This window comes from Rana temporaria, chromosome 6 (assembly GCF_905171775.1).
Source record: "Rana temporaria chromosome 6, aRanTem1.1, whole genome shotgun sequence".
NCBI lineage: Eukaryota > Metazoa > Chordata > Amphibia > Anura > Ranidae > Rana > Rana temporaria.
In genome coordinates, this window is record NC_053494.1 from 8373013 (window position 1) to 8387328 (window position 14316).

Below are 14316 nucleotides of genomic sequence, written 5' to 3' on the forward strand. Positions count from 1 at the left end.
AGAGAGGGAGATGGGGCGGGACTGAACCCCATTACGCTGTGTCTGAATGGATGCCAGGAGCTGCAGCTCGGCTCGGGTGCCCCCATAGCAAGCTGCTTGCTGTGGGGGCACTTAACAGGAGAGGGGGGCCAGGAAGGAGCACTGAGGAGGGTCTGGGCTGCCCTGTGCAAAACCACTGCAACAGAGCAGGTAAGTATGACCTGTTTTTTTTAATAGACTTTACAATGAATTTTAAAGCGCATAGTGATTTTGAAATACCACCAAAAGAGCGCTCTATCTGCGTCCAAAAAAAAAAGTAAATGTCAGTCAAACTATCATAGCACTAAAATAACAGCCTGGAAAGGACAGGGTTGAAATATGTTGGTAAAGAGACCCTGTCACCTTATTCATGCAGGGCAGTGTGAAAGCATCTCTGTAAAGGACATCCCCCGACCTCTTATACTCACCTTACCTGTGCTTCTTCGCAGTTCATTTCTCCTTTACAGCTGACGAGAATACCCGACACCACCGGGTATGTGGGAGTATGTGACCTAGTCCCTTGTGATGGTGCCTGGGCCTAGCAGCCAATTGCTGGGCCAGTGCACTGTCACATGACCCGAAGATCTGGCACAGCCGATTTCAGTTCCGGCTGTGGATGAGCAAGGAGCTGCAAGGGGTGCGCAGGTAAGGTGAGTATAAAGTGTTTGGGGAATGGTGTTTGCAGAAGAATGCCTTTTTTTGAAGGTGACAGGGTCTCTCTTAAAGTCCAACTCCAGACACATTGGACAAGCTGAAGATGGCAGCTGATTGGTTACTATGCACAGCTGCACTTGTTTTAGTAAATTCCTCCGTTTTTTTATTTATAATTTTATTTTTTAAATCTTTATTTCTCACATAAGTTGTGTCTATTTGTTATTACGTCACAATCGTTCCAAGCTCTGCAGAGCTCCTAATATGTACAGCGGACAGCCAGTGTTCTGTCGAGGTGCCCAGCTATCGAATAGTGCCCGGGGGGGAACTGCGCATGCGCCACACAGCGGCAGAACACCTGAGTTTACGATCAGCTGTTGTCTTGCGTGGCCGAGGCACGTTGTCATGTAGATGAGGGCGGATATTTACAAGAAGGCGTCGGATTTTTCAATGATTGGCAGTGCTGGGGGGCGTCATTTTTGTCAATGGCCAAGAAATCTTTATCTGCTGTTCATTTTGAACGCTTGCGGGGCGTGTTTAGTCAATTGAAGGGCGACTTTTTCTATATTGGATACAAATTTCTTTAGTACAGTAAAACCATGGTTTGAGAGCATTCTGCAAAATAAACAAAATGTTTTAATAAACTAGGCTTTGATATACAAGCGATTTCTTGATCTAAGAGTAGCGTTCTGTCACAACTGAGTTTATAAAAAAGGAGAAGTGCCTCTAAGTGTAGCAATATAGTTACATTTAATGAAGGTGCAACATATTGCTACATTTAGAGGTGCCTCTCTTCTCTTTTATACCCTGTAAAAAAAATTCTTTGATATACAAGTGCTTTGGATTACAAGCATGTTTCTGGAACGAATTATGCTCGCAAACCAAGGTTTTTACTGTAGATTTGTTTGGCCATTGATGATAAATTCCGCGCCCAGCACTGCCCATCGTGTAAATATCCGCTCCTCTCCTACATGAACGTGCCTCGGCAATGCGAGACAACAGCTGATCATAAACTCAGCTGTTCTGAGGGTCCATTCTGCGCATGCGCAGTTCCTGCCGGGCATTTTTCGATCGGGGGGCTTTTCTTGACAGGACAGCCGGATGTCAAGTGTTGTGCTTTTAATCTCCCTCACTCTGCTGTGCCATTCATAAAGTTGGGTGCAGGGACAATGTCAATGAAGCAACAAAGGTAAGAGGGCTGACCCACAACAGTGAAGCTGGTGTAGATTGTAGGCACCATTCACATGCAGTGGGGGGTCTGGAAGTGCGTCTTCCCACTGTACGTATCTGGAGCCCTCAGCGGAGCTTGGAGAGATCCTGATGTACTAACAAGCCGACATTATTTGTGACCAAGATCTAAAAATGCTGCTTCTGGAGTTGGGCTTTAATGTATGGGGGCAGTGCTAAGGTGACCATTTATGTATGTTGTGTTTTTGATTGGCTGTTTGTCTCACAGGCAGAGTACCCCCAGCCATTCCAGCACCCATGACGCCTCAGGATACAAGTCACGGCGGCAGGAGAACAGCTCTGGCGACTCCTACTCACGGCGCTCTGGACACCACTATTCTTCAGCTTCCTCATCTTCCTCACAGCACGATAGCAGTCACCGGCGATACCACCGGCACCAACATCGAACCTCTCCTCAGTCCTACCGGTCTCGCCACCGGAAACCTCCCCCGCCTCCAGAGGAACCACCTTTACACCGCTTTCCTGGGACGCCTCCCCTGCCTACACCTCCGCCACTCCCGCCGGACGATACTCAGGCTGACCGGGACTATCGACTGCATCCCCCACTGCCGCCTTCTCCACCATCTTCTTCTTCACTGCAGCCCCCGCCGCCGCCTATTGAGAGCTGGGAGCCGCCGCCTCCACCTCCCCCGCTCCCGGCCTGTTCCCCACCTCCTTCCCCAGCGCGTTCCTGCTCCCCGCTCCCGGATGGAGTCTCTGAGAGCCTGCCTTTCACACAGCACAGCAGCAGCTTAGACTCTCGTATTGAGGCGCTACTAAAGGAACAGCGCTCTAAATTCTCCTTCCTGCCTTCTGACACAGAGGAGGAGGATGAAGGGACTGCGGATGGGGCCACACAGGAGACCACGGTCCAGGAAGAGATTCCCCTACCTATGCCGCCCACGCACGGGCCATACACTCCCCCTCCACCTGCCAATTTTGAGGATGTGTCCGCCGAGGCCTTCCTGAGGTTTGGAGATATTGGTAGGACGGCCAACGGGCAGGAACGGGTAAGAGGAAATGTTTTTTTAATTCTTGACAGCTTATTTGAACAGGTGCAGTCCAGTAATTCCAACCAATCGGGGTTTAAGGAAAGCTTTAGTCTCAAAAGTTTGTAAACGTATATGGCTATGTAATCATTGCAAGGCGAATGATCAGCTTTTTTTAGTATACAATTGGATTTTTCTATTCACCGTAAAATCCTTTTCCAAGTTCATTGAAGGACACAGCCAGACTTCCTCATGGATGGGTTTGATGCTGCCACCTTCAGGACGCTAGGTGCAACTTAAAACTACAAGCATGTCTAAGGGGTTGCCCTCTGGTGGTGCCCCCCCTATCTTTTTCTAAAGTCAGAAGTTCTAACCCTCCCCCCTCACTACTATAAATATGTTTTTGTGGTTTGAGAGATATCGCACCCCCTTTCTGTCCTGAAGTAAGGGAAACATTTCCCCCAATGGACATTACAACCCGACATAGGCTCTAACTCTTAGGGCCGTTTCACACGGTTCTGTCCGTGTGTGGGCTCCGCTATGCTCAGCGGGGATCACTCCGTCGATCCCCGCTGAGCAGGCAGATGACAGGTCGGTCTCTGCACACTGTGCATGGACCGACCTGTCAGAACACCACTCTCCCCTATGAGGGATCGGATGACGACGGACCGCAGAGTCCGTTATCATCCGATCCGCCAGACGGATGGAAAAACTAGTGTGATATTTAACCACTTAACGCAAATCGCAGTGATTGTACATGGGTACTTTGATGCTAAATACCGGGGGGTTATGGCAGCAGCTAGCTAGTGTGTCAGATGGGAATAACAAAGATGTAACGCGTGTTTTTATCTTTCCTCCACTTTTTCCAAAAGTAAAAAATACGTGTTGCTGAAATTGCGCTTTAAGTCCTAAAAGCTTTTTTGCAAATATTTCATCCATCTTTTTTTTTTTTTCTTGCTGTTTACTGACTCAAACTGAAGGTAGAACATATTTTTTTTTTTTTTTGGTAATTTTGGATAGAGTAAGGAAGAGTTTATAACCTCCTATATATTTTTTTTTTTTTTGCCATCTGTGTCCCATTGGGGAGATTTACCTTCACTTCCTGTCCCATAGTCAAAACAGGAAGTGAGAGGAAATCCCTGCAAATTAAAGGGGTTGTAAAGGTTTGTGTTACACCTTAATGCATCAAGGTGAAAAAACACCTCGCTGTCATGGGCCCCACAGCCCCCGTTTTACTTGCCTAAGGCTGCTTTCACATTGGGCAGCGGAGATGCGGTGACGGTATAGCCGCGCTATTTTTAGCGCCGCTATACTGTCGTATTTACCGCGATATTCAGGCGCTAGCGGTGAGGTTTTAACCCCTGCTAGCGGCCGAAAAAGGGTTAATACCGCCCGCATTGTGGGCGGTATTACCGCGGTTTCCCATTGATTTCAATGGGAAGGCGCGGTAAACACCCCGAACCTATACCGCTCCAAAGATGCGGCTAGCAGGACTTTTGGAGCGGTCCTGCTAGCGCACCGCTTCAGTGTGAAAGCCTTCGGGCTTTCACATTGAAGCCTGCAGGGCATGATTTTTTTCATGCGGTATAGCAGCGCTATTTTTAGCGCTGTACCGCATGAAAAACGCCTCAATGTGAAAGGGGTCTAAAGCCCGTTCACCTGCTGTGCGCATCCCCCGGCATTCTCTTCTCCACAGAGTCTGGCCGTTGATTGGATAGATTGATAGCAGCGCAGCCATTGGCTCCCGCTGCTGTCAATCACATCCAATGATGCGGCCACCGGGGGTGCCAACCGTGTGACAGGGGAGTGCGTCTGCAAGCTAACTCCCTCGGGAAAGGGCTTCCCAGAGGGGGTTGGCTTTAGCGGGGAGGAGCCGAGACGACAGCCGCCGTGGGACCCCAGAACAGCAGGATCAGGGCCACACTATGCAAAATTAACTGCACAGTGGAGGTAAGTATGACATCTTTGTTATTAAAAAAAAAGTAAATAAAAAATCGAACCTATGCAACCCCTTTAAGGGAATCATTTGGGGGGGGGGGGGGCAGGTCACCAGAACTAGTTTCTCATTGGAAGCCTTTGGCTCTATTACCTTTATGGGGACAGCCAATGATGGTAAACGGGACAAATTGAGAGGGAATAACCCCAACAGGGACACCGACGGCAATAAAACCTGACAGGGGTAGTAATTCATCTCCACTCTATTCAAATTATTTAGTTCTGCTTTAAATGCAGTTTATAACCTAAGTGGCTGTTGTGTTTGGGACCTCGCATGTTCGAGAAAATCAAATGTGTATTAGAGATGAGTATCGGGGTCCGCTGGGTTTTATGAGGTGTTGGCTTTACTCCACATTCAGGCCAGTGTTTGTAGATGATCGATGTGATGATACCCGGCTATGTAGTAACACCATTCTATCTTGCTGTTTCACCAAAGTGCTGCTCTGGCAAACTCCGTCCAGGCCGTCGTCGTCATCGTCCTACCATTGACACCCTGTGGGATCGTATATACTAGTGCCCTGTTGTCACCCCCTGGCAGAGGAGGGCGCAGTAGAGATGAAGTGTCTGGGCTGCCGGAGCGCCATACTCGCACTTAGCAGAGATTTGCACTTTTTTGTTTTTCGTTATCGTTCCTTCCTGACAAGTGGATCAGCTTTTTTTTGTTATGCCTTTAGTTTTTCAGTATGGTGTTCTCTGAAAACGTCACTGTAAATAAAAGTGCCCCATTGCAAGCATGTTTGTGGGCTGCCTCTATCTTCTTTATACCTCATTTGAAATTTTAGCCCGGGTTCACACTATTTTGATGCAGGAACCAGCGCGATTCCAGTGCCGGTTCCTGCATCGCATCTCCCCCACAGGCAGTTCACACTGTTGTCTGCAAACCGCTGCGGGTGTCAATACAAAGTTAAAGCGGGGGTTCACCCTAAAAACAAATTTCTAACATTACATCCAGGATACTAACAACATTTCCAGTATGCAGGTTTTTTTTTTTATCGCCGTGCAAACCGTTATATTGAGATCTTCTCTCCGGCTTCCGGGTTCTGATTGCTGCGGGACTGGGCGTTCCTATCCTTTGCTTAGGGCAGCACAGAGGTGTAGTGAGTAGCACTTTCGCCTAGCAGCAAAAGGTTTGCTGGTTCGAATCCCAACCACCACACCATCTGCCTGTAGTTTGCATGTTCTCCCTGTGTCTGCGTGGGTTTCCTCCAGGTACTCCGGGTTTTCCTCCCACACTCCAAAGACATGCTGGTAGGTAAATTGGATCTCGTCCAAATTGGCCCAGTATATATGTATATTGTGTGTATGACTGTGTGTCCCTAGCGTGTCATGATCCTACGGGGTAAAAATGACCGCACCAGCCAAGCAGATACTGGCTGGAAAAAGCGCCCAGAGGCGATTCAGTTCGCATGCGTTGCGCTATACAAGTCATTCATTCATTCATTGCTTAGATGATTGACGTCTGGTGAAACAGCTCCCATGTCGCACAAGGCACGTCACCAGATTTCCATAAATAGCCGAGCTGCGAGTCGGCGCTATACGGGGCCTGCGCAGTCAGCTCTACACGGCGGGCGCGGGCGCCGACTCGCAGCTCGGCTATTTACGGAATCTGGGAACTGTTTCACCAGACGTCAATCATCTAAGCAATGGATAGGAACGCCCAGTCCCGCAGCAATCAGAACCCGGAAGCCGGGGAGAAAATCTCATAACGGTATGTACGGTGATAAAAAAAAAAAAAAAAAAAGACCTGCATACTGTAAATGTTATTAGTATCCTGGATGTAATGTTAGAAATTTGTTTTTAGGGTGAACACCTGCTATAATGACTCCCCCCTGATCGGTTGATCAGTGCCAACTGTGGATTTAGATCGCATGGGCGAGAGCCCCCATGTGATCCGATTCCAGTGCAGAAAAAAAAGGTCCCTGCAACTTTTTGTGCGAATCCAATGGTGAGTTTAGCCATACAAACTATATGGCTGATTTCCATTGCACAGACATCGCATGTGTTCCACACAGCAATGTGATGTCTGTTCGCGTATGTGTGAACCCGGGCTTAAAGTACAACTAAAAGCAAAACTTTTTTTTTTTCATTTTTGGCTAAAGTAATAGAGGGGTATAATCCCTGTCAGATTTTATTTATTTTTTGCCATCTGTGTCCCATTGGGGAGATTTCCCTTCCACCCTCTGTCCCATAGCCACAACAGGATGTGAGAGTAAGGCCCCTTTCACACTTGTACGACTTGTCCCCCGATTTAGGACTGCAAAGTAGCATGACAAGTCGTTTCCCCCATGATTTCCAATGACAACAATTCAAATTAGTACTTCAAGTCGTGCCAACTTCAAAGTAGTCCCTACACTACTTTGGTGCGAGTTCAGGTTCATAGAACTCAAGTCTCCCTGAAATCGTGTCATTCGCGGCCGTAAAATTGCGGCAAAATCTTGCGACTTTGAAGTCGTGGTAGACTCCCAGGACACCAGAACTAGTGTCCTCATTGGAAGATTTCCCCTCTTACTTTTCTGGGGGCAACCCAAAATTTGGGATTTTCTTTTTACTTTCAGAGAGGATGAAGCTCCTTAACAGGGACATAGACCGCAAAAAAATAAAATAAACTGAATAGAGTGAACCACTCTATTCAAAACTAAAAAAAAAAAAGTTTTGTCTTTTAGTTTTATTTTAAAGCTGAACTCTAGACATGAATTGGTCTAGCTCTGTGTCGATGAATACGTCATCAAATGAATTTAGTTCTCATCCATAAACATACTAATGAAATTAAGTTTTATTTTAGACTCGGATGTCATTCATGGATCTCTTCTTTTTTTTTTTTTTGCTTCTTTATGAAATGCAGGGAAATCGTGGCTAGTGGGGAGAGACTTGGCTTCCTTGAGGCTGGGTTCACACCAATGTGAATTGGATGCAGTATCCCCGCATTCAATTTGCAATAGCAGGAGACAGAGAGGGTTCACATATGTCTGCAGCGGGTTTGGTGCGTTTTAAACAAAAACACTATGCGTCTTTTGGTTAGTTTCAGGTCCAAATTCAGCCCAAAGTTCGGGCTGAAATGGTGAACCAGGACGCACCGGACCCCCGCTGTGAGCCTAAAGGTTTTTTACCTTCATGCATTCTATACATGAAGATGAAAAACCTTCTGTGTGCTCCTCAATCCCCCCACCCAATACTAGAGGTCGACCGATATGGGTTTTTCTCTGGCCGATGCCGATGCCGATATTTCGAAATCGGGGCAGCCGATGGCCGATATATGATGCCGATTTTTGCGGCCGATATTTTGGGCCGATTTTTGGATTGGGATGCATTGTGGAGGAGGATGGATGGTGCTGGGCGTGGGTGGGAGATGCGCTGTGGAGGGGGGAAAGATGGTGCTGGCTGTGCGTGGGGGATGCATTGTGGAGGGGGATGGCTGGATGTTGCTGGCGGTGGATGTGTTGTGGAGGGGGATGGATGATGCTGGCCGTGGGTGGGGGATGCGTTGTGGAGGGGGATAGATGGATGGTGCTGGCCGTGGGTGGGAGATGCGTTGTGGAGGGGGGTGGCTGGATGTTGCTGGCCGTGGAGGGGAAGAGATGGATGGTGCTGGCTGTGGATGGAGGGAAGGGGGTGGATTGATGGAGCTGGCCGTGGGTGGGGGATGCATTGTGGAGGGGGATGGATGGATGGAGCTGGCCGTGGGTGGGGGATGCATTGTGGAGGGGGATGGCTGGATGTTGCTGGCGGTGGATGTGTTGTGGAGGGGGATGGATGATGCTGGCCGTGGGTGGGGGATGCGTTGTGGAGGGGGATAGATGGATGGTGCTGGCCGTGGGTGGGAGATGCGTTGTGGAGGGGGATGGCTGGATGTTGCTGGCCGTGGAGGGGAAGAGATGGATGGTGCTGGCTGTGGATGGAGGGAAGGGGGTGGATTGATGGAGCTGGCCGTGGGTGGGGGATGCATTGTGGAGGGGGATGGATGGATGGAGCTGGCCGTGGGTGGGGGATGCATTGTGGAGGGGAAGAGATGGATGGTGCTGGCTGTGGATGGAGGGAGGGGGGTGGATGGATGGTGCTGGCTGTGGATGGAGGGAGGGGGGTGGATGGATGGTGCTGGCTGTGGATGGAGGGAGGGGGGTGGATGGATGGAGCTGGCTGTGAGTGATGCGTTGTGGAGGGGGATGGATGGATGGAGCTGGCCGTGGGTGGGGAATGCATTGTGGAGGGGGAGATGGATGGAGCTGGCCGTGGGTGGGAGATGCTTTGTAGAGGGGGGTGGATGGATGGAGCTGGCCGTGGGTGGGAGATGCTTTGTAGAGGGGGGTGGATGGATGGAGCTGGCCGTGGGTGGGAGATGCTTTGTAGAGGGGGGTGGATGGATGGAGCTGGCCGTGGGTGGGAGATGCTTTGTAGAGGGGGGTGGATGGATGGAGCTGGCCGTGGGTGCGAGATGCTTTGTAGAGGGGGATGGATGGATGGAGCTGGCCGTGGGTGGGGGATGGATATATATAAAATGTGTGTGTATACAGGAGTATGTATATGAGTTTGTATACAGGAGAGGGGTGTGCTCTGACATGTACACACTGTTCCCTCCAGCACTGCCCATTGGATGACACCTGTGAGCTCCCACGTGAGTAGAGTACTATCACTAGAGAGCCGAGGCACCTATCATAGATAATATGAATACTGTACATTACCCCAGTATCAGGCTGCCAGCCTCCAGCAGCACGAGAAATGAATCCCTCAGCCACGCTGCTGGTAGCCTCAGCCTGCGCGCCGGCCCCGCCCCCCTACCTCGGCAGCTGCAGTAGTTGTCTGTGCGAAGAGATCACAAAAGCTTCCTGCATGCTGGGACGGTGGCGAGATTACTGAACATGGGCTCTAGGCTACGGCTGGAGCTGTAGCCTAGAGCCCATGTTCAGTAATCCCGCCACCGTCCCAGCATGCAGGAAGCATTACAAGTGTGATCTCCGCACAGACAACTACTGCAGCTGCTCGGGCTTGTGACATGTTTGCTTTCTGCTACAGCCCGCCGAGGTAAAGGGGGGGCGGGGCCGGCGCGCAGACTACCAGCAGCGTGGCTGAGGGATTCATTTCTTGTGCCGCTGTAGGTGGAGCGGGACTTAGTGTGGCAGCCGAAAATCGGCCGATTTTTTTACAATAATCGGCCGATGCCGATCTCTTAAAAACGGTCAAATATCGGCCGACCGATATATCGGTCGACCTCTACCCAATACTCACCCGAACCACCTTTTGATCCAGAGACGTGCACTGGGGGCCATGGCTGTCTCTGTCTCTATGGCTGAAAAGGAACCTAAAATTATAAGGGAGGAAAAAAAAGAATTCTTTAAATTGGATTTGTTCAGTCACGTCCCTTGTGTTCAACTCAATTTTAGTACATATAACCCCCCCCCCCCCCCCCCGGTCTCTGTCTTTAGCACATGTGGAGACAGTCACAAAGCTCAGGGAGTTTTGCAGACAGTGTAATGAAGGACCCTGTGTTTTGATATTTGGTTATAAAATATAAAAGTTCATTTTACAAAAGATGCTGAGTATCAGTCGCATGCACCACATCCCTTAAAGCGGAGTTCCAGTCCCCGAGTACCTTACTTTTTTTTTTTTTTTAATGCTCCCTGTTATTGTTCCTACTTCTACTTTAACATTTCGATGCAGTGAATAACGTTTTCCTTCTTGTTTGTTATTATACCTGATCTGGGAGGCGGGCAGAGTTCATGGTGGTTGTGGGCATCTGAAGCCCGCTAGTCTTTATTTTCTGGATTTTGGCGCAGCTAGCTACCCAGCATGCAACTCCCGATCTTGCGCCTGCGCAGTAATGTCACTGCGCGGTGCTGATTAAAGTAATGGACTCCTGGGATTGCTGACGCTGATATCCCAGCAGTCCATGGGAATCGCCTTGTGAAGTGATCGCCTAGGCGGCCGCCCGGGAAGGCTGCAAGAAATAAACAAAAAGAGGTATTTTGAAAAAAAAGGCATTGCGGATGGGCATGGTTTAAAAAATGGGTGGAACTCCGCTTTTAAGAATCGTAGAAACCAGAGAATACGGGATTGTATAGGTGCCACAAACACGGATGGATAAAAAATGTATTCTAAACATTTTTAAAATTCATACATTTTTATAAAATACATTTTTTACAGATGGAATGTGATGTCTTCATCTCCACATGTTTCCCCAGACTATGGGCTTCTTCAGGAGACTTTTATAGATAATGCGTACATAACCTCTACGAATCGGAAAACATATTAGTAAAAAATAAAATCAGACATTTGAGAATTCATACATGCAATGGCAAATCATTCAAAAATTCATAATGCAAATACTCATTATCGTCAATGGTGCTTACATTATTGGGTCATCTGGGAGAACTCTCTGATCTGGGCCTAAATCCAACACCGGATGTAATCGCACACCAACCAGAAATATTCCAGGGGAATATCAGTGGACCATAGGGGAGAACACAAACCTGGGAGATGCCTGCCTGGGAAAGGATTTATAATAGTTACCATATTTATCGGGGTATTGCGTGCTCCGGCGTATAGCGTGCACACCTAATTTTGACCCTAAAATCCTGTAAAAAAAAAAAAATGTATTACATTTTTCTACTTACAGTTTTGGCGTCTTGCCCGGCGTCCATCGGCGGCCTCGTCCGGTCCGGCGTCCGTCTGCGGCCTCGGTGGTGTCCTCCCGGCTTCTCCCGCGCTGTCTTCATGTCGAATTCCCGCGCTCGGTTTGAAGCCTCCGCCGACGTATACCGAGCGCAGTACACTCGGGTATATTCGGCCAGGCTCTGCTTCTCACGCATAAACGTCACAGAGTGTGACTACGAGCGAAGCCGAATGTACCCGAGTGTACTGCACTCAGTATATGTCGGCGCAGGCATTCAAGCGCGGCGCGGGTATCGGCGTATATCGCGCACCCACGATTTTGCCCTGATTTTCAGGGCAAAAAAGTGCACGGTATACGCCGATAAATACGGTAAGTGCATACTGCTATCGAAAAATGCAATGGAAAGATAACATTTAATGATACCGTAGCCTTGGAGGTATTGAAACTTAAAATGTGCTAGAAAGATTTTTTTTTAAAGTTTCAATACCTCCAAGGCTAACGGTATCATTAAATGTTATCTTTTCATTGCATTTTTCGATAGCAGTATGTACTTATGAACTATAATATATTGTATATCCTTTCCCAGGCAGGCATCTTCCGGGTTTGTGTTCTCCCCTATGGCCCGCTGATATTCCCCTGGAATATTTCCGGTTGGTGTGTGTTTACATCCATTTTTACAAAAAGTTGTGGGTTTAGAACCAGATCTGAGAGCTCTCCCAGGTGACCCAATAATGTAAGCACCATTGAAGATAATGAGTATTTGCATTAAGAATTTTTGAATGGTTCGCATATGTATGAAAGATCAAATGTCTGTTGTTTTTTTTTTTTTTTTTTTTTTTTTTTTTTTTTACTAATGTTTTCCGATTCATAGAGGTTATGGGCTCTTTCACACGCGTGGCCCGTTCAGGTCCGCCTGCCAGTTTTTTAGGCGGACCTGAACAGGCGCTCCGTGATCCTCTATGTAGCCACGGATGTCAGCGGTGACATGCCCGCTCCGCTCCGCCAAAGTGTGACGGAGGAACAACCTACTTTTCCATCCGTCTGGCGGATCGGATTGGGTGAACACGAACAGACGGTTCGTGTTCATCCGATTTCCCCCCCCATAGGGGAGAGCGGAGAGAAGACAGGGCGGTCCCTGCACAGTGTGCGGGGACCGCCCTGTCATCCGCCGGCTCAGCAGGGATCAATGGAGCAATCCCTGCTGAGCAAGCGGAGGTTCACGGGGCGGATCATTACTGATCCGAACCGTGTGAAAGGGGCCATGGTATGCGTTATCTATAAAAGTCTCCTGAAGAAGCCATAGTGTGGTGAAACATGTTGAGCTGAAGCTATCCACATCTCCACTGTAAAAATGTATTTTATGAACCTTATCTATGGTATTTTAAATGTTTGGATTTTTTAGATCAATCTGTGTTTGTGGCACCTATACAATCCCATATTTCTCTGGTTTCTACCTTCTTGTATAAAAGTTCAGGTAATAAATGGTCAAAAATCATTCTGGTTGCCAGTCCAACACCCCCCCCCCCCCCCCAATATCTCTGTATCTCCATTATTATGGTGGTAAGCTGTTCTCTAGTACATGTGAGATGACATCCCGCCACCCACAACAAAGTGTCTCCTGAGCGTGGGTGGTTGTGAGTGTTGTAGTGTGCACAGGACCTGGAACCACATCAGTCACATACAGAAAATTTTATTGTCATGTAGGTGATGAAAAGCAGGTTGATTTCCCTTCCTATTCACCCCCCCCCCCTGAATTTTTAAAGCAGAATTTCCATGGCATTTTCTGGGGTATGTGTGGCAGAAGCAAACGTATTACAAATGGCTTTTTAACTCTTTTCGGTTTGCCCTGATGTCCTTTTCCAAGAATCTCAAACTGGCAGCCCTCCAGCTGTTGTGAAACTACAAGTCCCATGAGGCATTGCAAAGCTGACAGTTACAAGCATGACTTCCACAGGCAGAGGCATGATGGGACTTGTAGTTTTGCAACAGCTGGAGGGCTGCCAGTTTAAGACCCCTGATTTTAAACCGTACTGACTGATGCCTGGGGGCGTGAAGAATCGGCAATAATTGTCAGTGGTCACATGATCAGAAGTTGGTCCCTCTGGCTTCCCATCATTAGTCTGGACTAAGAGCGGTCTTTGACACTTCCGTCTTTGTGCTGGACGCATGCAGTGAGCGCGCTCATCACGTACACATCGACTGCCCAGTGACACCTATGTGCAGCTTGTGGGCTGTAAAGCCCACCCTTTTGCTTCCGCACATTTTTGTTGGGTGTGGTCGTAAAGGGGATAGGGTGAGCTGCCAAAAAATGGGCCTGAGGTCAGGCCTTCCTTTTAATAGGGCGACTACCCTGTCCCACCACCTCCTGAGGCTGTAGGCGATTTGCCTCTTTCGTGGTGATGACCGGCAAGCTGTGCCTTCATTTGAATCACTGCAGTCCTTGCTGATTGATTCACAGCTGCCCTGACCCATTTAGCAGCTGCTGCTGGGACTTCCTGTAACTATAATTGCCACTTTTTCTGTACAGCTCAGCCTGTTACAGGAAGAGGAAAAAATAACGGCTTTACTGGCAGGATCAACGGATACTAAAAACTCTCACAGGGGGAACTCGGAAAAACAAAGACTACTGTTTAAATTGCATGTAAACCTACTTGCCTATACGTTTCAGCTCTCTGCAATGGTTTTGCATAGAGCAGTTTCCGATCCTGCTCTTCTTGGATTCCCCTACCGGCGCGCCATTTTTTTCTGAGTGCATGTTCCATCAAGTAGTCTCTTCTATCAAGTTTTCTGCTGCACCATTGTGGCATCTGGATTAGTTTACCCCCCCCCCCC

The 14316-nt window shown here is 48.5% G+C and overlaps 1 protein-coding gene across 2 annotated transcripts in view; it reads left to right on the forward strand.

Annotated features, from left to right (window-relative positions):
- The window catches only part of SETD1A (SET domain containing 1A, histone lysine methyltransferase), a 63999-nt gene that overhangs the window by 17027 nt on the left and 32656 nt on the right, over positions 1 to 14316 (forward strand). For both annotated transcript variants that reach the window (XM_040356043.1, XM_040356044.1), the window contains exon 7: positions 2126 to 2906. In XM_040356043.1, coding sequence (XP_040211977.1) covers positions 2126 to 2906 — 781 coding nt within the window. The remainder of the gene's footprint in view (positions 1 to 2125; positions 2907 to 14316) is intronic.